Source organism: Entelurus aequoreus, linkage group LG14 (genome assembly GCF_033978785.1).
Source record: "Entelurus aequoreus isolate RoL-2023_Sb linkage group LG14, RoL_Eaeq_v1.1, whole genome shotgun sequence".
Classification (NCBI taxonomy): Eukaryota; Metazoa; Chordata; class Actinopteri; order Syngnathiformes; family Syngnathidae; genus Entelurus; species Entelurus aequoreus.
Window position 1 is genome coordinate 27,265,292 of NC_084744.1, and position 25,119 is coordinate 27,290,410.

The 25,119-nt window shown below is 40.8% G+C and overlaps 3 protein-coding genes across 5 annotated transcripts in view; 1 reads left to right on the forward strand and 2 right to left on the reverse strand.

Moving 5' to 3' along the window:
• LOC133665326 (zinc finger protein OZF-like) overlaps window positions 1-9,875 on the reverse strand; it is a 14,965-nt gene extending 5,090 nt beyond the window's left edge. The window contains exons 1-3 of one of the 3 annotated variants that reach the window (XM_062070599.1): window positions 9,448-9,875; window positions 5,517-5,735; window positions 3,775-4,267 (exon numbers count right to left, since the gene is read on the reverse strand). In XM_062070599.1, coding sequence (XP_061926583.1) covers window positions 4,203-4,267; window positions 5,517-5,735; window positions 9,448-9,571 — 408 coding nt within the window. In that variant the 5' untranslated portion in view covers window positions 9,572-9,875 and the 3' untranslated portion in view covers window positions 3,775-4,202. The other 2 variants (XM_062070598.1, XM_062070597.1) reach the window with 2 other exon arrangements.
• The window catches only part of LOC133664592 (oocyte zinc finger protein XlCOF6-like), a 225,970-nt gene that overhangs the window by 69,130 nt on the left and 131,721 nt on the right, over window positions 1-25,119 (forward strand). The gene's annotated exons all lie outside the window — the stretch shown is intronic.
• LOC133664627 (oocyte zinc finger protein XlCOF22-like) lies at window positions 14,334-23,233 on the reverse strand. The gene is made up of 3 exons (XM_062069417.1): window positions 22,536-23,233; window positions 20,054-20,272; window positions 14,334-16,294 (listed from the first exon to the last, which is right to left on the reverse strand). Exons 2-3 carry the CDS (start codon window positions 20,250-20,252, stop codon window positions 14,817-14,819), a joined length of 1,677 nt encoding a protein of 558 aa, XP_061925401.1. The 5' UTR covers window positions 20,253-20,272; window positions 22,536-23,233; the 3' UTR covers window positions 14,334-14,816.

Consider the following 25,119-nt stretch of genomic DNA (forward strand, 5'->3'; position numbering starts at 1 on the left):
TTCTTAACCAGCTATTACAAGGAATTTAGGGATTTCACCATCTACGTTCCGTAATATCATCAAAGGGTTCACGTAAGCAGCTAAGCCCGTGACCTTCGATCCCTCAGCCTGTACTGCATCAACAAGCGACATCAGTGTGTTACTGTCAGTAACTACAGTTGGTCGCTACATCTGTAAGTGCAAGTTAAAACTCTCCTATGCAAGGCGAAAACCGTTTATCAACAACACCCAGAAAAGCCGTCGGCTTCGCTGGGCCTGAGCTCATCTAAGATGGACTGATACAAAGTGGAAAAGTGTTCTGTGGTCTGACGAATCCACATTTCAAATTGTTTTTGGAAACTGTGGACGTTGTGTCCTCCAGACCAAAGAGGAAAAGAACCATCCGGATTGTTATAGGCGCAAAGTTGGAAAGCCAGCATCTGTGATGGTATGGGGGTGTATTAGTGCCCAAGACATGGGTAACTTACACATCTGTGAAGGCGCCATTAATGCTGAAAGGTACATACAGGTTTTGGAGCAACATATGTTGCCATCCAAGCAACGTTACCATGGACGCCCCTGCTTATTTCAGCAAGACAATGCCAAGCCACGTGTTACATCAACGTGGCTTCATAGTAAAAGAGTGCGGGTACCAGACTGGCCTGCCTGTAGTCCAGACCTGTCTCCCATTGAAAATGTGTGGCGCATTATGAAGCCTAAAATAGCACAACGGAGACCCCCGGACTGTTGAACAACTTAAGCTGTACATCAAGCAAGAATGGGAAAGAATTCCACCTGAGAAGCTTAAAAAATGTGTCTCCTCAGTTCCTAAACATTTACTGAGTGTTGTTAAAAGGAAAGGCCATGTAACACAGTGGCGAACATGCCCTTTCCCAACTACTTTGGCACGTGTTGCAGCCATGGAATGCTAAGTTAAATATTATTTGCAAGAAAAAAAAAAAGTTTATGAGTTTGAACATCAAATATGTTGTCTTTGTAGTGCATTCAACTGAATATGGGTTGAAAAGGATTTGCAAATCATTGTATTCCGTTTATATTTACATCTAACACAATTTCCCAACTCATATGGAAATGCCACCCATCCATTTTCTACTGCTTATTCACTTCGGGGTCGCGGGGGGCGCTGGAGCCTATCTCAGCTATAATCGGGCGGAAGGCGGGGTACACCCTGGACAAATCGCCACCTCATCACAGGGCCTCATATGGAAATGGGGTTTGTATATATGAGTGTGTGTGTCTGTGCATGTGGATGGATGGTGTTAGGTATGTAAATGTGTGTGCATGTATGGGTATAGGTATATGTGTGTTTATAGATGTGTATATATACACGTACGTACATACATACATACATACATACATACATACATACATACATACATACATACATACATATATATATATATATATATATATATATATATATATATATATATATATATATATATATATATATATATATATATATTTCTGGGGTACCCTTTGGGCCTGCTTGTCAGGCGGGGGTCGGCGCCTCAGGCTACTGCATCCGGGCTGCGTGTCTGGAGCTTCTGGGACCCACCGTCCATCCCTTCTTCTGCCCGTCTTGGTTGGGGCCTGCTGGGTCTAGTCCCCGCATCCATTGTGGTAGCTTGGTGCTGCAAGGTATTCCGAGGTGCTGCAAGTTGGCCAGCTACTGGGGTAGTGACCTTGTGTGTCAGCATGTCTGTGATCTTTTAATTTTTTTATTTATTTATATATATATATATATTGTGGAGTCTCACTTAAGCACTGCCTGACAGGTAGGCACCTCACAGGGGAGGAGCCAGGGAATGGAGGCAGAGTGGAACACGGAAGACAACGCCCCAGCCTTGGCCGCATCATCGAGGGGCGGTACATTCCCCTGTACCTGCTCAATCAGCCTGAAGTGTCACCAGCTGTGCGGCCAGGTGGGGCCCAGCGACAAACCCTTCTTAACTCTGCCTCATTCAAGTCTGGCTCTCCTCTGTGTCAAGGCAGGTGCATCAGGCGGTAAGTGAGACATCCACCATTTCACCTAGTGATGGGTTGATGAGGCCTCATGAAGCGTTTCGACACATTGCAAAACTGTATTGATACTGTGTCGATACTGTGTCACTAAATACTGACATCTGCTGGACATTAAAAATCCCTACAGGCAACCTATGGACCGACTCAACTGACACTGATTTTATGACCTAGTATATACAATAATATAAACCAAATCATTGTATTTCATTTAGAATTATTTCATATCTTCATTTAAATAAAAATATATTTTTATCTTTTTTAGATACAGTCAAATAATGTGAACATGTACGTGGCGAAGTTGGTAGAGTGGCTGTGCCAGCAATCGGAGTGTTGCTGGTTACTGGGGTTCAATTCCCACCTTCTACCTTCCTAGTCACGTCCGTTGTGTCCTTGGGCAAGACACTTCACCCTTTGCCTCTGATGGCTGCTGGTTAGCGCCTTGCATGGCAGCTCCCGCCATCAGTGTGTGAATGTGTGTGTGAATGGGTAAATGTGGAAATACTGTCAAAGCGCTTTGAGTACCTTGAAGGTAGAAAAGCGCTATACAAGTACAACCCATTTATCATTTATTATCATTTATCATGACTAGGACGGTAGAAGGTGGGAATTGAACCCCAGTAACCGATTGCTGGCACGGCCACGCTACCAACTTCGCCACGCCGTCATTCCTGTACCTTCTCTAGTAACAGTAGTGATGGGTCCTGCAACACAGATGCATCGGCGCATGCGTCGAGCTCATAGAGCGAAACCCTGTGTCGGTGCGCGTACCGCTTTTAGAAAGTCACGTGACCGATCATGAGCTGCTTTGGTCACGTGACCGATACGCGAACTGTATCGCACTGACGCCTCCTCTGTGCCCTGTGAGCAACGTTCCCAAGGTGCGCGCCTGCGCAATTGCGCAGTGCTCAAGCGTCCTCCGCGCACACCGTGCGCCGCACAGCCAATATATGCCGCGCACCAAATCAAACCCATCTGAATTCTAAACAAAATAAACACATTTATTCTGTGTAATTTTGAAATGCAACTTTGAGTGACAGTGACAACAAGCTGCCCTAATGGTGTTCGTCAACAACACGCATTGCGCCGCTTCCTAATAAACACAGTTTGGCGCGCAGGCGTCAGTGCGATACAGTTCATGAGCGGTCACGTGACCAGAACAGCTCATGAGCGGTCACGTGACCAGAACAGCTCATGAGCGGTCACGTGACCAAAACAGCTCGTGTTCGGTCACGTGACTTTCTAAAAGCGATACGCGCACCGACACAGGGTATCGCTCTATGAGCTCGACGCATGCGCCGATGCATCGGTGTTGCCGGACCCATCACTAATTTCACCACTAAGAACATTATTAGTGAAATGTTTTACTTATGTTGTGTTTCTATTGTTTGATAGGCAATGACTTTTGACCTTTTAAAGAAGAGTGCTGTGTGAAGGACTGAGAGCCCCAGATGGGAGATATTTATGTTTATTAATGGACACTTTAAGTTTGCTACTTCCACACCCCGCCCTTCCTAAAAAGACTTGTGCAATAAATGCGCTTTTCGGCTTGCTGCAAAACCAATTCTGTGTCTTGGTGAGAATCAGGTACCACAATATATATATATATATATATATATATATATATATATATATATATATATATATATATATATATATATATATATATATATATATATATATATATATTTAATATATTTTATTTTATTTTTTTTTAATTCCCCCTCCCTCAGGGGGGGAACTCGACAGGGCGGTTGCTGGTTGTTCCATCTCCATCGTTGGGGTCCCTGCGGTTGGGGTGTGTGGTTTCCGTGGCCCCGTGCTGGGCGGTCCTGCAGCAGCCGACTTGGGTGGGGTGGCCTGGGGCGAGGCACGCCGTGCTCTCCAGGGGTTGGGGGGTGGGCTCGTGGGGGCCCGGTTGCTGGTGGGGCGGGGGCGGTCTTCCCGTCCGGTTGCGGGGCGTCACTGGGGTCCCCCGGACGGGGTGTCCTGCCTTTCTACCCGTGTGGGGTGTGGTCTCTCGCTGGCTTGAGGTCTGGCTGTCCCCTGCTTCTCTCGTGCCCTGTCCTCTGTCGGGCGCGTCTGTCTGCGGCCTGCTGCTGGCTCTTCCGGGCGGCACGGTGGGCCTGGCTCTGGGGTTCCTGTCGCTGGCCGGCCTGGCTGCGTGGGGCCGGTGGTGCCTAGTTCCCTGGGCGCCACACTTGCTGTTTGTGGGTTGGGCTCTCTGGATGGCTGGGGCCGTACTCTGGCTCCCACACACACCGGGAGTCAAATATAGTGTACATACAAATACACATACACTCACATACACACTGTTATTCATACATACATAGGTACCTACGCTCTCACATACATACACAAATACAGTACATACCTACATACTCAAAGTTTGTACATCCACACGCACTTTCACGGTACAAACATACATATACACCTTCTGTACATATACAGTACATTCACTGTACAAACATACATATACACATACATATATATATATCTCGAGTTAACATTACGTATATGCATTGTTGCATTTGAACAACTGTATTGTTGATAATAGAGGTAAATTATTGGTATTGTTCATTATCAATAGCGCTATTTCTATTGGTATTTGTAATGCTCCATTTGTAGTGTAATAATGTTCATTGTCATTTCTGTATTTATTTCGCTAACTGCTTCTTTGCTATCACATTTACCATCATATTTGAGGGACGGCGTGGCGTAGTGGGTAGAGCAACCGTGCCAGAAACCTGAGGGTTGCAGGTTCGCTCCCCGCCTCTTACCATCCAAAAAATCGCTGCCGTTGTGTCCTTGGGCAGGACACTTCACCCTTTGCCCCCGGTGCCGCTCACACCAGTGAAATGAATGATGAATGAATGGTAGGTGGTGGTCGGAGGGGCCGTAGGCGCAAACTGGCAGCCTCGCTTCCGTCAGTCTACCCAAGGGCAGCTGTGGCTACAAATGTAGCTTACCACCACCAGGTGTGAATGAATGATGGGTTCCCACTTCTCTGTGAGCGCTTTGAGTATCTAACAATAGAAAAAGCGCGATATAAATCTAATCCATCATCATCATCATCATCATATTTGTACATATCCTATTTGCTGATGTTGCTTTATCATTGTTGTTGTTATTAATGTGTTTGCTGATGTTGTTTTTGTCTCTATGTCTAATCCCCCTCTTGTCCCCACAATTTCCCCCTCTGTCTTCCTTTTTCTCTCTTTCTATCCCCTCCTGCTCCGGCCCGGCTGCACCAAATGATAATATAAATACATTTAATAAAGTCAAATGCAAATAAGGCAACAAGAGAAGTATCCTACACTTCTCTTTTGTAAAGTAAATCTGAACAGCCGATATGGGCATCTACATCAACTATATGATTTGCCTGAGAAGCTGGACAGGACAAAAATAAATTAAAAAATAAGACAAAGTGAACAGTCCAGTTGTGATGGATTGAATGCCCTGAGAATAAAATGATATGTGGATGTTGTGCTTACTTGGACTGTGATGAAGCTGTGAGGACTCAGGTGGTTTGTCTTCATGCTCTTCAGTCTTCACAGAGACAACAGTCAGTGGAAACTTGGTGACATCATCCTCCTCCTGCCCTAGAAGACACTCTCCCTCCTGAGTGATCCACACTTCCTCCTCTTCCTCTTTAATGTGGGGGGGCTGTGGATCCTCCTCTTCCTCTTTAATGTGAGGGGGCTGCTGGACGTCTGTTAGGTAAATAAGTAAATAAGATAAAGAGAAAATAGAAATAGTTTTGGACTGACACTGTTAACACCATGACATTATTTGTGTTCTTTTGTGTGTTGTGTCAAAAGTGTGTAGCAAAACAACCAATAAAAATGCGGGAAATACCTCCTCTTGTCCCAGCCACTAAAATTAATTTAAAAGTGGTACAGTGAGTAGAAAAACAGACTTGGAAATTTGATGGGAGGCAATTTGAAAAGTTTTTATAAATTCGAGGCAGCATTAATTGAGGCATTCTTAACTTTACACTCACTGATGTAAAGTGTGTAAATAGTTTACTCTGTACACGGTCTATGACACCTAAACTTTATCTCTAAACTTAACCACTATCTTGTAACAACATATTCATTACCATAACTTTAATATCATGGAAATAAAAAAACTCCCAACATCACTTAAAAAAACATTCATGGTATGTTTTTGTCATCATGCAAAATACTTTTTTGTGGTCATTTTGTTGGCTGGGCCAAAAGGAAATTTTAACAATAACATGTTTACTATGTGGTGTTTTTATGGAGTATCTCCATCAACAATTCCTCTTTAGGAATTGGAGACCATCTACGACACGCTGAAGGAAAGCCAGTCACCTTTATGTTCTTTTAATAAATCAAGTGTTGACTACTTTGGTTATTGAAAATAAATGTTTACTTTCACTTATTGATGCATGTAAGTCAGAATCCGGAAGTGAAATTATTAGATTTGATTACAGTATAAAATGTAAAATGAGTTTTGTGTAAACATGTTGATACAGGTTTACATCTTATTGGGGACTGGAACACCTTCACTAAGCTGTGCCACCAACATTGCCTCACTTAGCTCATTAAGCAAACTACCAGGGTGAGTGAGTCCTTTTAAACCATCATAGACCTCGTTGTTACTTCTGACCAGTCTAAGATCACCACAAGTGGAACTACTGTATGCGGCTTAAGTGATCATTCCATGATTTTCTGTACCCTTAAAGAACATAGAACCGAGGCTGACGGCCACAAAACAAGCAAAGCTACAATCCTCAAGACCTAGACTAGCAAGGCATTCAATGACAAACTGGCAAATTAAGACTCGCTCCGTACTTGCAAGTACACAGGTCTTTGGGTCAATTCTTAACCTCAGAAAAGTAAATAACTTCACAGTCAAAGTGGGTGACAATATTATAACAAACAAAAATGAGATTACCTATCTTGGCTGCATCGTAGAGACTAATCTCTCCAGTGAAAAAATGACTACTAAGGTAGTCAAAGAATCAACCGACAAATTCTGTTCTTACTAGTGTTGTCCTGATACCAATATTTTGGTACCGGGACCCGTACCAAAATGTATTTTGATACTTTTCAATACTTTTCTAAATAAAAGGGACCACAAAAAAGTGTATTATTGGCTTTATTTTAACAAAAAATCTAAGGGTACATTAAACATTTGTTATTGCAAGTTTGTCCTTAAATAAAATGGTGAACATACTAGACAACTTGTCTTTTAGGAGTAAGTAAGCAAACAAAAGCTCCTAATTTAATCTGCTGACATATGCAGCAACATATTGTGTCATTTATATTCTATTATTTTGTCAACATTATTAAGGACAAGTGGTAGAAAATGGATTATACCTACTTGCTCATTTACTGTTAATTTCTGCTTATTTTCTGTTTTAACATGCTCTGTCTACACCTCTGTTAAAATGTAATAATCACTTATTCTTCTGTTGTTTGAATACTTTACATTAGTTTTGGATGATACCACACATTTGGGTATCAACCCGATACCACGTAGTTACAGGATCATACATTGGTCATATTCAAAGTCCTCATGTGTCCAGGGACATAATTCCTATACACATACACAATATAATTTTTTTTTTAAACGAAAGAAGATGTGATGCCAAAAAGTATTGATGTAATCACAGAAGTAGTACTTTTTAGAGGCGGTATAGTACCGAATATGATTAATTATTATCGCAGTACTATACGAATACTGGTATACCGTACAACCCTAGTTCTTACATAGTAGGATCACCCCGCTGGTGGGTAGAAATAAACTTAAAACTCTAACACAAGCACTCATTTAACCCCACTTTGACTCCAGAGTTCATGTTTGGTACCGCGACGTCTTAAAAGCCCTAAAAAACAAACTCCAGACAGCACAAAACAAAATGATTGGGCTTCTACTCAACCGTCCATCTCGGGCTCACTTTTCCGCGAACCATTTCCTTAACTTGGGGAGGCTCTTGGTGGCCGACAGAGTACATCTTCTTGCAGTTGGTCTGGTGTACAAGGTACACCATACCACTAAAATACCCATGTACCTGTCTAGATACTTCAAAATATATTCACCATTATAACACCAGAGGTAGTTGTACAAATCACATTCAACCCAGATTTCAGTAAAAAAAAAAGGTTCCAATTTGTTTGCCTGCTATACCACCAAAATGTGGAACTCCGTATCAATAGCCATAAAGGAGTGTAAATCCCTTACTTCCTTCAAAGTCGCTTTGAAAATACATTACAGGTTGCAGCTACTCGTAACTGAGAATATACAAAGTCTTTTGCTTTTATTTTCCTGCAGTATTGTTGTCTTTTAAATGCTACTGATTGACACTTTTATTAGTAAGTTGCACAGTGAAGTACATATTCCGTACAATTGACCACTAAATGGTAACACCCGAATAAGTTTTTCAACTTGTTTAAGTCGGGGTCCACTTAAATTGATTCATGATACAGATATATACTATTATCATAATACAGTCATCACACAAGTTAATCATCAGAGTATATACATTGAATTATTTAAATTATTTACATTATTTACAATCTGGGGTGTGGGATATGGAGGGGGGGGGGGGGGGGTTAGGTTTGGTAGGTAACAACACTTCAGTCATCAACAATTGCATCATCAGAGAAATGGACATTGGAACAGTGTAGGACTGACTTGGTAGGATATGTACAGCAAGTAGTGGACATAGAGAGAGAGATCAGAAAGTATAAGAAAAAGTATAAGAAAAAGTGTTTACATTTGATTATTTACATTTGATTATTTACAATCTGAAGAGGTATGATGAGGACGGGAGGGTGTTAGTTTAGGGTTGAAGTTGCCTGGAGGTGTTCTTTTAGCGCGGCTTTGAAGGAGGAAAGAGATGCCCTTTCTTTCACACCTGTTGGGAGTGCATTCCACATTGATGTGGCATAGAAGGAGAATAAGAGTTAATAGACCTTTGCTAGATCGGAATCTGGGTTTAACATGGTTAGTGGAGCTCCCCCTGGTGTTGTGGTTATGGCGGTCATTTACGTTAAGGAAGTAGTTTGACATGTACTTCGGTATCAGGGAGGTGTAGCGGATTTTATACACTAAGCTCAGTGCAAGTTGTTTTACTCATGTGTTGTGTTCTATCTGTGTGAGTTAAACAAATATTTCCACTGAAACCAGCTCAGGCTTTCTTGTAGCAGTGAATGTGTACCGTGATGAAACTGCACCCTTTCCTATGCAAACTTCTCATAAGTCCTTCAATCAATCAATCACACATTGTTACAAACTGAGAGGAACATCAACCTCAAACTGTCTCGTTTTCATGAAGAATCTAAATCAAAGCATTGCATCATCCCCACAAGACAAAGCATCTTCCTATTGAAAAAAAGTGTTAATAATGAAATATAAAGTTAGTAAAGATGTGAGAGTAAGAAGTAAACAAACCTGTTCTGTGTAACACAACTTGATGTTTCTTGAAAACAGCGTCCTGTAGTTGATGTTGTCGCTCCTTCTCCTCTTTTGTTGGACAAAGTTCCTCCTCATACTTAGCTATCGTTCTTTCGCACATGTTCACACAATCACAACACTTTACACTCACATTTGATCTCTACTTAGCGATGTGTTGATAACGTCCGCGTCTCTTTGTTAGCAGCTAACAAGCTAAGCTAGCTAGCTAAACTAGCTACCACGAGAAGCTTCTCACTCACCGAGACGTTTTTTTTTCCTGAAATAAAGACTCAAAGATGTATTTTATACGATAAACATTTTTACAAACTTAAGAACAAATAATAACACTGACTTATTAGCGTCCTTCTCCCTTATTTCTGCGTCAATGTGCTTTCACGACAGTTGGCACGCTTGACGTTACAAGACGGTTCTGCTCTCGTCTATGACTGCTCTGCTCTCGCGAGATGTGTCATGCGCAGAAGACTCAAAGCTCTGTAGTAAATCTGGGTGATCACTTTTTGATTTGCTAGATTTACTTTGCATTATTGACTTTGTTAAAACTGTTGTTTGTAATAAAATGATTAATTGTATTATTTTTTTGTTTCACTAACTAAAATGATGCATATATTGCTGTATTAATCACCAATAAAACGATAATGAATAAATTATAATGAAAAAAAATGAGGTAAAAGGCAACGTGAATGTCAAACTAAGCTACTGCCTCTCGCCTACCCTTCAATTTATCGTGCGGTAGCCAAACGTCACCAGTAGATGGCAGTGCAGTATTGTAAAGTCCTACAAATAGTACCATTGAAATGTTGCTGGTCATACAAATAAAACACAATCCTCTGTTTTTGTCAAAATACCTCTACTAGTGATACAAATGTGCCCCGACAAAATAAACGTATTTCCTTTGTTTGGCTTGAAAGAAGCTATGAAAATAAACATGACAAAAAATTATTAGTTCTCAGGAAAGAAAAAAAAAGGTTGGAGATGATGTGAAAGGACCAAATCCTCCGTTTAAGAATAATACGAATAATAATAATCAATTTTATTTATAAGGTGCCTTTCTAGAGACGATACAAACATTACAACATTGAGGTGGGCGGGGTCGGGGTGGGCGGGGCCGGGGGAGGAGTTAAGGGGGTTCTAGCTATATTTACAGCTAGAATTCACTGAAATTTAAGTATTTCTTATACATATATATATATATATATATATATATATATATATATATATATATATATATATATATATATATATATATATATGTATATATATATATATATATATATATATATATATATATATATACATATATATATATATATATATATATATATATATATATATACATAAAATAAATACTTGACTTTCAGTGAATTCTAGCTATATATATGTATTTTATTATATATATATACATATAAATATTAAGAAATACTTGAATTTCAGTGTTCATTTATTTAGACATATACACACACACATAACACTCTTATCATTGTTGTATTTGAAAGTGCAATGCTTTGCAGCAGTAGCAAAGCCTTTGAAGGAGCATAGGTATGGGCAGTGTAATATTATGGGGTGGAGTCAATAACCAGGCGAGGTGATGAAGTTACGTCTCTTTACTTCATACTTCAGAACCGACTCCCACACTTGCCGTCAGGGCGCGCGTAAACCGTTGGCCAACCAAAAAGTAACCACAGAACACTATACCCAACATTCACCAGGAGATGGCAACAAACAACTTAGATCACTCTATTACAGGCAGCATCTGTGAAATTTAACTTGCAGGAAAGGAGTGAGTTTAGGGTTGAATTGTCCATCCTCGTTCTATTCTCTGTCACTCGTCGTCACCATGACTGTCTCTTCTTCGTCTCCTTCTTGCTGTGAGTGCAGTTGTGCACTCTCCAAAAGCCATAGATATTATAACGTGACTGGGCTGGCACGCTATTTATATGAAGGAAAAGCGGACGTGACGACAGGCTGTCCTCACTCAGGTCCGCACGGACCTGGAGGTGGCGTTCCTTAAGTCCGGCTGGAAATCGGGAGAAATTCGGGAGAATGGTTGTCCCGGGAGGTTTTCGGGAGAGGCACTGAAATTCAGGAGCCTCCCGGAAAATTCGGGAGGGTTGGCAAGTATGCAGTTCAGGGACATAGTAACAGCGACTGCACAAGCTGTGTTTGGCAAGAAGCAGAGAATTCACAAAGACTGGTTTGATGAGTACGACATGGCTGTACAGGCGCGACTTGACATTGACTTTGATTGATAAGCTTTATTTTGTCCATTCTTAAGTATGTACAAGACACATAAGAACTGAAATTACATTTTCGGCACAATCCCGCTAAGAGCAGACATACGTTACAGGGGGACAAGATGGGACCGCCAACGGATCAGCCACTTACAGCGCTCCTTAAAAAGGTGGGAAAAAGGTGACATTGGGAAGGGGGAAGAGTAAAAAAAAATATCAGTCTGAGGCTGGACCCTCAGGAGTGGTCCAGACTGAGTCCGAGGAAAAAACCTCACATAGCATGGCACACATAAACATGGTACATGTAATCACAACAACTCGCAACAGAGGAGGGGGGAGTTGGGACCCTGGAGGCCGGCTGCCGCTATTAAAGCGCTACTCAGCCCCCACAACCCCGGAGGAATTAAGCAGTGGTGAAGGCGTTGATTTGGGGAGGGGCGTGTGCGTGCATGTATGCCCAATTAACTTGGGTGAGATGTTGAAATTGTCTTTGTGGACTGAGGCCGATCTCAAAAGTTCGACCCAGGTGCTTTTTGAAAAAAAGGAAGGTCAAAAGCGTCCATCTTAGAAGAGTCCTCGGGGGAGTTCTTCAGAACAGCCTTTCCTGATAGCATCAAGGCCATTCGAGGGAGTCAAATCGTAGATTAAGATGTTGTTTTTCTTCGAGCAGTCAAAACAATGACATTCCTGCTCTGTGTCCGTGTGCTGGCTCTCACAATTCGACCCAATCCTTCCATTGCGTTGAAAAGCCTTTGGGCCCCTTGAGTGGCTGCCATCGTCTTGCGAATTTGACGATACAGCAGAGCAATGCCCAGCCCAATCAGCAAATGCCCTGCGATCACGGTTCCAAATAGGTAGATGTCTTCCACGTCCTCGATGGAAAGGACTGAGAGGCACATGAGTCTCCAAGTATTCCAGGAATCTCTCACGTACCCCGCAGCAATGGTTCCATCAGGGCAGCCAGGCTCCCCCGAACCTCTTTTCCTTGTCGAAAAGACTGTCAATTGCGTCGAGAGTCCAGCTGATCATATTCATTTTGATGTTTAGATATGAGGACAGCGCAAGAAAAGAGGCTTCAAAAAAGTTCAGACAAAGACAAGGACACAAGAGAGCAAGCAGGGAAGGAGTGAGCGGAGAAAAATGTGACCGCCCTCACCAAGAAGCAAGACAGAAATATTATAATAGTATTATATATAATAATATATAATACTTGATACAACCTGTGGATCCGGACATGACAGGTTCAAAGACTGTCAAGCCAAAATCTGAAGAGAGTTTTGCTCTATGCAAAACATTTGGTGGGAGTCAAAAGCTAAGGAAATCCAGCGCGAGGCAGACTCTATGAACTCCAAAATGCTCATCAGCTAGCTCAAAGCCATCTTCGGTCCAGCCAAAGAGGGCACTGCACACCCTCTCTCTGTTGATGCATCCACCAAATTAAAGAGCAAATCTTGTATCAGTGGGCGTTGGGAATAACTCTTTAGTTAGTTCCTCAACAGACCACATTCTTTTGACCAAGAGGCATTACAACAGATACCACAAAAGCCAACTCAGGTGTGCTTGTACATCCCTCCTACTGGAGGGAAGTGAGAACTGCCATGGACCAGACACGCTGTGGTAAAGCACCAGTTCAGAATGGCATACCTGTACAAGTGTACAAAGCCTTAGGACCCACAGGCTTCAAGGCATTTCGCAATATCCTGTTAACCATTTGGGGCAAAGGAGATACGTAGCCTGACCTTGTCACATTATGTTTAAAAAAAGGACAGAAAGTTGGATTGTGGTTAACTACAGAGGTATACCGCTTCACTCTATTGCTGGAAAGAGCCGAGCTCGTGTCCTGCTAAAACAGCCTAACGGATGTCATTTCTGAGAATCGCCTCCCAGAAGCACAATGTGGTTTCTGTCCATGCAGAATCACTGTTAACCTGTTATTTGTGAAACCCAAACTCCCAGAAAAGTGTATTGCGCAACAGATGCACCTGTAGGTATTTGTGGACCTAACCAAGGCTTTTGACACAGTGAATCGTGAAGCACTCTGGTCTATGTTGGCAAAATTGGGCGGCCCAGAAAAGTTCACAATGTTGATAAGGCTCTCTCACGATCACATGATTGGTCAGGTCCTCTCAAACGGCAACTATACTGGCACCTTTAAGATCAGTAATGGTGTCAACCTTCAACCTCTTCTTCACACAAGTCATCCTCCATGCTATCAAGGACCTTGACATTGGCGTCTACATCAGATACCGCCAAGACGGATCCATGTTTGATCTGAGACGTTTCACTGCAAAGACAAACACACAAGAAAAAGTAATCTTCAAGGCTCTTTCGCTGATGACAATGTGCTTCATGACTCACAAGGAGGACCATCTCAAAGTCATTAACGACCGTTGTGAGACATGACATCAGACCAGTGATGTCTTTGTGGTTCATGCAGCCCTTCGAGGCACCTGTGGTTAAAGTCTTTATCAATAAACTTTGATTAATCGCACAAACTGAGTCCAATAGAGGCCTAGATCTTCCTGCAAAATAACACATTTCGAGTCCTCAGTGTCAGTCAATCTGGGTCACGGCACCAATTGAAATAATATACTTTTATTTTTGTTAAAACATCTCAAAGAATCAAATCATTAGTCATAAAAGACAGACATTTTATTATACAAGGTCACATACAAAGGATACAGCGCTGGTTTCAAATTGCTAGTACAAACAAAAATGCCTATCTTACAAAAGGTGTGCATAATTATATTGTATAGTGTACAAGTACAAGTAGTAGGACTGCTGGCACCACCATGGTGGAGACTTGTTTTGGAGACAGCAAGCCTGTGAAGGGGCACACTGAACCATAACATCATAATCACTTCTTAAATATTAGCAGAAGTACACATTAATGTGCTAGTACACGACTAAAAATATAAGTAAGAATGAATAATAAATATAAACTGTTGTGTGGATGTTGTTTTCCAGGATGTGTAACTAAGAAACATATTTACATGTTTGTGATTGAAGTGATTGAAAAGTAACTAAAAGTGATTTGGGGTTTGTTTGATTGTCATTTAGTTGGGGAATCATAACAAAACAAGTATAGTTAGATGCTAATGAAACTTTCAGGACATGTCAGAAATGGGATAAGGAACAAGTGATTAGATTTGGGTGTTGATCCTGATCATCAGTTGGATTCAGCCTTCTTTTGAAGGATTCTTTACTACTGGGAGATTTGGCCTGGTGGAGGTCTGCCGAGCGCTTTTCTATTTTACTGCTGCTGTTCTCACCAGCACACTTGTGTTTGTTAAGTTGGTACTCATGAGAGAATCTTTCATCACACACACTGCAACTCAACACTTTTTCTCCAGTGTGTTTTCTCATGTGACTTTTTAAATCTCGACTTCGTGCAAAACTTGAATCACACATTGAACAGGAAAAAGGTTTTTCTCCAGTGTGTGTTCTTGTGTGATCTTTCAAACTGGCCTTCCTTGTAAAAGATAAGCCGCAGATTGAACAAGAAAAAGGTTTTTCTCCAGTGTGTGTTCTTGTGTGATCTTTCAAATTGACCTTCCTTGTAAAAGATAAGCCACAGATTGAACAAGAAAAAGGTTTTTCTCCAGTGTGTGTTCTCATGTGGATTTTCAAATGTTCACCTCGGACAAAATTTGAATTACACACAGAACATTTAAAAACGTCTTCCCCAGTGTGTCTTTTCAGGTGTTTTTTCAAATCTCGACTTCGTACATACCTTGAATCACACACAGAACACGAAAAAGGTTTTTCCCCTTTGTGTGTTCTTGTGTGCTCTTTCATATTTTCCTTCCTTGTAAAAGATAAGCCACAGATTGAACAAGAAAACGGTTTTTCTCCAGTGTGTGTTCTTGTGTGTTCTTTCATACTTTCCTTCCTTGTAAAAGATAAGCCACAGATTGAACAAGCAAAAGGTTTTTCTCCGGTGTGTGTTCTCGTGTGATCTATCATAGTTTGCTTTCTTGTAAAAGATAAGCCACAGATTGAACAAGAAAATAGTTTCTCTCCAGTGTGTATTCTCATGTGTCTTTTCAGATGACAGTGGTATTTAAAGGTTTTGTCACAGTGAGAACATTTGAAGTGAGTGTTGTCAGTGTGACATGTCTTATCATCTTTAGAGTCTTCATCATCAGTGTCAGGAGGGTGTGACGTTGTGTCCTCACTATCTGATAGTGGAGCTAAGAGCTTGTCTGCTTGTGATCCTCCACAGTGGTCTCCATCAGCTTCTGTTGTCATGTGTTGTGTTGAGCTGCTGCTTGGAGGCTCCGCCTCTCTCTTCTCCTCACTTTCACCTTTGACCTCATCATCTTCACTCTTCACAGGGACACCAATCGCTGGGAACTCCACCGGTCTTTCAATATCATCTCCCTCCTGATTGATGTCGTGTTCCTCCTCTTCCTCTTTAATGTGGGGTGTCAGTGAGTCTTCCTCTTCCTTTTTACAGGGAAGGGTCTGTGTCAAAGAGGAAAAAGAGATGCCAGGGGGTCCGTGGCGCCTGGTCTTCCTCTTTGATGGATCCTCCTTCACCATCCTGAAGCTACACTCCTGTTTTTCAGGCAGAACTTGTTCTTCACAGACGTCTGCAGGACACAAAATGACAAACATGCTTGAGAAATGTCCAGATTTGCTCAGTCACATGAGGCAATCAGTACATTTACATGTACTAAAATAACAAGTTAGTATATGAATTGGCCTGAAAACAAACACACTGCTCTTTACAACATTATTCACAGGAAAAGAAGACCACTTTTTACAAGGGGTGGGCAAAATGGCCTAAAATCTATATTGCCATAAATTCCCTTCTGCCTGAGTGCAGCTGGGATAGGCTCCAGCTTCCCCTGTGATTTTATTGTCAGTTACTGATGTATAAACTTGGAGAAAAGATTAGGTTGTTTACAGTGTAAATCTGTATTCTGTATTGTTGTCTCTGCTATGACGCCATCTTGTGGTCGAGTTCGCTCACTGCGAGTGCTGTGGGTTGAAAGTGTATTTCCTTTTGCTTCGTGCCTTGAATCCTGAGTATGGTTACGTCATTTATCTCACCAAGCAACATTTGTAAGTGTACCCGGGGATTTCCACTGGACGTGGAATGGTGGCGCCACGGCGACAGACTCGTTCCATTTTTTGTTTTTTTTAAGTCAATGTGTCAGTTTCCACCGCCTGGCTTTTATATTTAGTGCTCGACACAACAAGGCGATTCAATTGAGCTAAAATCTGCTCATGTGGGACACGAAGTCATGCATAAACACAAAATGAATTATCCAGTTTACTTTCACAGTAGAATATTCTGTTTAAGGCGGATGGTATTCTACATTTTGAAAAGTCCTAATGGACATGAAGTCAACTTGTCAAAAGGTTTTCAGACCTAATATCACCTTCTTGACACAAATGGACAAAGAGATGCTGATTCTAAAAAGCCCAAAATGAAAGAATCATACAACAGGCATTTCCCCCGGCAGCTATATGGGGGCCTGTATCATTTACCAGCGGATACAAGGACTTGAATAACAATTATTTTCCTACAGTTTCAAAGCAATGTGTACATTAAAATTCAGCGTTGTATTAAAATGACTAGTTCCATCTCCAACATGAAAGCGAGTGTCTTCAACACTACTGCACACAGGAAAACGTGTGGAGAAGAATTGCAAGTAGCCGAAACAAAGATTGTGAATGACTGACAAGAGGCTCACTTTGTTCATGTACCGTATATTTGGACTATAAGACGCACTTATAATACTTTCATTTTCTCAAAACTCGGTGCGCCTAATGTACGGCATAATTCTGGTTGTTCTTACCGACCTCGAAGCAATTTTATTTAGTACATGGTGTAATGATAAGTGTGACCAGTAGATGGTAGTCACACATAAGAGATACCTGTAGACTGCAATATGACGCCATTAAACAACTAAACTTTTTATGTTCCATTGAAAATAAAGAACATTACACACGGCACTCAAAAATCTGTCAAAATGTTTTAGTACGACTTTGAAGCCGCACCGCTTGACGGATTGTCGGCCCATTACGGCTACCCTAGTCAGAGATACAAGTATTACTATGGTGTGTGTATAAGGACCGCAAAACGGCACCCGTAGCAGACATATTATCTGGCGTTTTGTTTCACAATATTATGCAAAACCATGCAAAACCAACTTTTCCTACCTTCTGGTACCTGCTGATCTGTATTTGAGATCTGCAGAAGTCCTGAAAATTTGCGCACGTCCGTGCCGATGCCATAATCGATATTCTTCTTCTTTTTCCTCTATCTTCTTGTTACGGAACATTCACCCTCTGCTGTTGCCATTTCTAATATAAAGTAGTGTAAAATTCTGTCAGTAAAGCACTAAAACATACCGGTGTAGTGAGTTTACATTATTCACCCAAGGAACTTTAGTTATTAGAGACTTCCGGTCGTACGGTTTTTTACGGGACACATTTCCAATGTTGTTGTTGCACTAGGGAGCCATGGATGAGGAGATGCTGCTCCGTTGTTGATTTAAGTAAAGTCAGAATGTCATTAAAACAGTTAGCTCCATCTTTTGACACTTCTTCCACTCCCGTCCTTGTGCGCTACACCGCTACAACAAAGATGACGGGGAGAAGACGCTGTCGAAGGTGAGCCACGTAAATATATGTATTTACATATTTTTGTTCATTAGCGCATTAATTTCAAAAACACATCACAACGTTCGTTTTTTTAACAAGATCACTGAATATTACACACTACAGAATTCATGAGAGCCAACAAACAAACAAAACATATCACCTACTGTACAAGGTCTGCTGTCACTATGACGCAGACTGATATAATCTTGTTATATTCCCATTTAGATAAAGAATGATTCATAATCGTCACACAGAAGAGGGGGGTGAAGCCAAGCATCTTTTTGTGTCGTTTGCCATTGCCGGGTCTAAATTGGCTGTCAAACGGTACCAACTTGTCAGAGTACGTCCTCATCCTTCTACTATCCAGGTGAGAGGCATGATTCATGATCTGGAATAATCTTTCACCAGCACCGAGGTGAGGAAGGAGCTCACCAGCCAGTGATGTCAACATAGACACACAAGCTATAAATAGTTTGTCTGCGTTAGCACTTATAATAACAATATCACTAATACTTGGTTGGTATTCAAGCCACGAAATGCAAATGGAGTATTGTTGGCGCTTTTTGGATGTTATAGAGCAGTGGTTCTCAACATTTTTTCAGTGATGTACCCCCTGCGAACATTTTTTTAATTCAAGTACCCCCTAATCAGAGCAAAGCATTTTTGGTTGAATAAAAGAGATAAAGAAGTAAAATACAGCACTATGTCATCAGTTTCTGATTTATTAAATTGTATAACAGTGCAAAATATTGCTCATTTGTAGTGGTCTTTCTTGAACTATTCGGAAAAAAATATATAAAAATAACTAAAAACTTGTTGAAAAATAAACAAGTGATTCAATTATAAATAAAGATTTCTACACATAGAAGTAATCATCAACTTAAAGTGCCCTCTTTGGGGATTGTAATAGAGATCGATCTGGATTCATGAACTTAATTCTAAACATTTCTTCACAAAAAAAGAAATCTTTAACATCAATATTTATGGAACGTGTCCACAAAAAATCTAGCTGTCAACACTGAATATTGCATTGTTGCATTTCTTTTCACAGTTCTTTTTGACAGACATTTTAAAACAATCTCACGTACCCCTTGGCATACCTTCAAGTACCCCCAGGGGTACGCGTACCCCCATTTGAGAACCACTGTTATAGAGGACCTCCCATTGGCTCCATTGCAAGTGGACTTGTATTTACATTTATGAGTTAGTATGTGATTTAAAAAAATATATATATCCATCGTCATGTCTTTTATAATGATTGTAAATGATAGAAAAATAATAATAATAATAATAATGGATTAGATTTATATAGCGCTTTTTCTAGACACTCAAAGCGCTTCACAGAGAAGTGAGAACCCATCATTCATATTTACAACTCATTCATTCATCATTCATTCTCCGGTGTGAGCGGCACCGGGGGCAAGGGTGAAGTGTCCTGCCCAAGGACACAACGGCAGCGATTTTGGATGGTAAGAGGCGGGGAGCGAACCTGCAACCCTCAGGTTTCTGGCACGGTTGCTCTACCCACTACGCCATACCGCCCCTAAAAATACCCCCAAAAAGTGCAGTTCCCCTCTAAATTCCAGTGATTAGATTTAAGACTTGGAGTCTATGAGCATGAAGTGATGAAGCCTACTTGGATGAGAGGACAAACGTCTTCTAAGACAAAGTGAACAGTCCAGTTGTGATGGATTGAATGCCCTGAGAATAAAATGATATGTGGATGTTGTGCTTACTTGGACTGTGATGAAGCTGTGAGGACTCAGGTGGTTTGTCTTCATGCTCTTCAGTCTTCACAGAGACAACAGTCAGTGGAAACTTGGTGACGTCATCCTCCTCCTGCCTTAGAAGACACTCTCCCTCCTGAGTGATCCACACTTCCTCCTCTTCCTCTTTCATGTGGGGGGGCTGTGGATCCTCCTCTTCCTCTTTCATGTGGGGGGGCTGCTGGACGTCTGTTGGGTAAATAAGTAAATAAGATAAAGAGAGAATATAAATAGTTTTGGACTGACACTGTTAACACAATGACATTATTTGTGTTGTTTTGTGTGTTGTGTTAAAAGCGTGTATAGCAAAAAAAAACAACAATAAAAACATGGGAAATACCACCTTTTTTCCTAAAATGTATTCAAAAGTGGTACAGTGAGTACAAAAACCGACTTGGAAATTTGATGGGGGTCATTTTGAAAAGTTGTTTCTAAGTACGAGGCAGCATTGATTGATACATTCTTAACTTTACACTCACTGATGTAAAGTGTGTAAATATTGTATTCTGTATTTGGTCTATGACACCTAAACTTTCTATCTAAACTCAACCACAATCTTGTAGTGACATAGTCATTACCATAACTTCAATATCATGGAAATAAAAAATTTAAAATGACAAAATCACCTAAATAGTAGGTTTTTGTCATCATGCATGCAAAATACTTTTTTATGGTCATTTTGTTGGCTGGGCCAAAAAAAACTTTTACCAAAACATGTTTTACTATGTGCTGTTTTATGGAGTATCTCCATCAACAATTCCTCTTTAGGAATTGGAGACCATCTATGACACGCTGAAGGAAAGTCAGTCACCTTTATGTTCTTTTAATAAATCAAGTGTTGACTACTTTGGTTATTGAAAATTAATGTTTACTTTCACTTATTGATGCATGTATGTTAGAATCAGGAAGTAAAATAACAACTTAAATTAGATTTGATTACAGTATAAAATGTATTTAGTGACTGTGTGAGTTTTGTGTAAACATGTTGATGCAGGTTTACATCTTCTTGGGGACTGGAACACAGATATGTCCTGAAAGGATGCACCCATTTTTAAAACCTTCACTAAGCTGTGCCACCAACATTGCCTCACTTAGCTCATTAAGCAAACTACCAGGGTGAGTGAGTCCTTTTAAACCATCATAGACCTCGTTGTTACTTCTGACCAGTCTAAGATCACCACAAGTGGAACTACTGTAGGCGGCTTAAGTGATCATTCCATCATTTTCTGTACCCATAAAGAACAGAACCGAGGCTGACGGCCACTAAACAAGCAAAACTACAATCCTCAAGACATAGATTAGCAAGGCAATGACAAACTGGCAAATTAAGACTCACGCTGGTACTTGCAAGTACACAGGTCTTTGGGTCAATTCCTAACCTCAAAAAAGTAGATAACTTCACAGTCAAAGTGGGTGACAATATTATAACAAACAAAAATGAGATTACCTATCTTGGCTGCATCGTAGAGACTAATTTCTCCAGTGAAAAAATGATTAATAAGGTAGTCAAAGAATCAACTGACAAATTCTGTTCTTACATAGTAGGATCGCCCCGCTGGTGTGTAGAAATACATGTAAGACTCTAACACAAGCACTAATTTAACCCCACTTTGACTACGGAGTTCATGTTTGGTACCGTGACGCCTTAAAAGCCCTGAAAAACAAACTCTAGACAGCCCAAAACAAAATGATCGGGCTTCTACTCAACCGTCCATCTAGGACTCACATTTCCGCCAACCATTTCCTAAACGCTCTTGGTGGCCGACAGAGTACAGCTTCTTGCAATTGGTCTGGTGTACAAGATACACCATACCACTAAAATACCCATGTACCTGTCTAGATACTTCAAAAATATAAAATATGTTCACCATTATAACACCAGAAGTTGTACAAATCAAATTAAACCCAGATTTCACTCCAAAAAAGTTTCTAATTAGTTTGCCTGCTATACCACCAAAATGTGGATCTTCCTATCAATAGTCATAAAGGAGTGTAAATCCCTTACTTCCTCCAAAGTCGCTTTGAAAAGACAATACAGGTTGTGGCTACTCGTAACTGGAAATAGACAAAGTTTTTTTTACTTTTATTTTATTTTAATTTACTTTCTTGCAGTATTTTTGTCAACTTCGTACATAGTACTGTGTTCTGTGTGAGTTTAAAAAAAATATTTCAACTGAAACCAGCTCAGGCTTTCTTGTAGCAGTGAATGTGTACCGTGATGAAACTGTACCCTTTCCTATGCAAACTTCTCATAAGTCCTTCAATCAATCAATCAATCACACATTGTTACAAACTGAGAGGAACATCAACCTCAAACTGTCTCGTTTTCATGAAGAATCTAAATCAAAGCATTGCATCATCCCCACAAGACAAAGCATCTTCCTATTGGAAAAAAAGTGTTAATAATGAAATATAAAGTTAGTAAAGATGTGAGAGTAAGAAGTAAACAAACCTGTTCTGTGTAACACAACTTGATGTTTCTTGAAAACAGCGTCCTGTAGTTAATGTTGTCGCTCCTTCTCCTCTTTTGTTGGACAAAGTTCCTCCTCATACTTTGCTATCGTTCTTTCGCACATTTTCACACAATCACAACACTTGACACTCACATTTGATCTCTACTTAGCGATGTGTTGATAACGTCCGCGTCTCTTTGTTAGCAGCTAACAAGCTAAGCTAACTAGCAAGCTAAGCTAGCACATAAAGTGCGCTCAGACTAATGTATCCGGATACAAACAATGACTAACAATGTTTCATCTACTACACGACATATATGCGTACATGTATGCACTAAATACAAATAGAGAAACAATAATGGCCAGTGGCCACGTTTAGGCCTTCTCTGTCAAACGCCATTTTGCTTTTTACTCCTTCGTCTTCTTTGGATTTCCAGCAAACTAGTAGAGCATCTTAGGCCTCCACAGCTTCTTAACGGGACTTCTTCGTCCTGTCCTATGGTCCATACTACATTCTACAGTACAGGAGGTCGCGCTAGCAACCTTTCAATGGACCACTTCCAAGTTGGCTTCGTCGTTCTTCTTTGTTTTCTGTTTAATGGCGGTTAGGGTACATGGAGGCACTAGGACCATGTGGAGGGCACTAGGACCATGTAGAGGGCACTAGGACCGCTCTTTGTGGTCGCAGGAAGAGCAGCAGAAAGTTTCCCTGGAGAAAGAAATAGGTGAGTGACTAAGCTTTTTATTGTATTTGTATTGTATTGTATTTTTTAATTTTGTATGTTTTTTTTAATTTTTGTATTTATTTATATATATATATATATATATATATATATATATATATATATATATATATATATATATATATATATATATTAGAGATGTCCGATAATATCGGTCTGCCGATATTATCGGCCGATAAATGCGTTAAAATGTAATATGGGAAATTATCGGTATCGTTTTTTTTTTATTATCAGTATCGGGTTTTTTTTTGGTTTGTTTTGGTTTTTTATTAAATCCACATAAAAAACACAAGATACACTTACAATTAGTGCACCAACCCAAAAAAACTCCCTCCCCCATTTACACTCATTCACACTCATTCACACAAAAGGGTTGTTTCTTTCTGTTATTAATATTCTGGTTCCTACATTATATATCAATAGATATCAATACAGTCTGCAAGGGATACAGTCCGTAAGCACACATGATTGTGCGTGCTGCACAATCATGGTTTTTCACCAGTGTGTGTTCTCATATGTACTTTCAAATAGTGACTGTGTACAAAAGCTTTACCACAGATTGAACAGGGAAAAGGTTTTTCTCCAGTGTGTGTTCTCGTGTATCTTTTCAGATGCCAATGGTCTTTAAAGGTTTTGTCACAGTGAGAACATTTCAAGTGAGTGTTGTCAGTGTGACATGTCTTATCATCTTTAGAGTCTTCATCATCAGTGTCAGGAGAGTGTGACGTTGTGTCCTCACTATCTGATAGTGGAGCTAAGAGCTTGTCTGCTTGTGATCCTCCACAGTGGTCTCCATCAGCTTCTGTTGTCATGTGTTGTGTTGAGCTGCTGCTTGGAGGCTCCGCCTCTCTCTTCTCCTCACTTTCACCTTTGACCTCATCATCTTCACTCTTCACAGGGACACCAGTCACTGGGAACTCCACCAGTCCTTCAAGATGATCTCCCTCCTGACTGATGCTGTGTTCCACCTCCTCTTCTTTAACGTGGGAGGTCTGTGGCGCCTCCTCTTCCTTTTTAAAGTGGATGGTCAGTGGTTCCTTCTTGTTCCATTTAATGTTGGGGGTCAGTGGATCCTTCACTTTCTTTATAAAGTGTGGGGTCTCTGGCACCTTCTCTTCGTCTTTAAAGTGGGAGGTGAGTGGGTCCTTGTCTACCTCTTTAAAGTAAGAGGGCTGTGGCTCCTCCTTCACCATCCTGAAGCTCCACACCTGTTGCTCAGAGAGAAGATGTTCTTCACAGACGTCTGCAGGACACATTACAATGACTTTTATTAGAAATAAACAGGACTTTTCATAATATGTTAGTTTCAACTCTGAAGTGGCACGCAGGGAAAAGACTGAGCCCACACAAACCCTCATGGTAGCACAAGACATTCTTCTATCTTTCCTGGGCGGGCGGGCACGCGCACGCGCACACCTACACACGCACACACACACACACACACACACCCACACACACACACACACTAACATGCCTAACATAGTACCCTCTCCATTTTTTTCAGAGTTCCAACAATGAAGAGGCGTTGAATGAAATATATTAAATATATAGAGATGACATAGACACAGCTTTCATATATTTTCAGAACAAACAATTGACATCTGACAAATCAGACTGTTAGTATTAGACTGTAAAATACATGATCATCTTTAATGGATTGATCGGTCAAATCATACTGTCAGTGACCTACTGATCACACCGGAAGCCGGGGGCGTGGCTTAGAGGTCATAAATCATTTTGATTGATGGGTTTTTGGCTATTTGACAGAGAGTGGGTCCTATATTCTCTTATGGCCCCCACCTATGGAACAGCCTGCCAGAGAGCCTCAGGACTGCAGAGA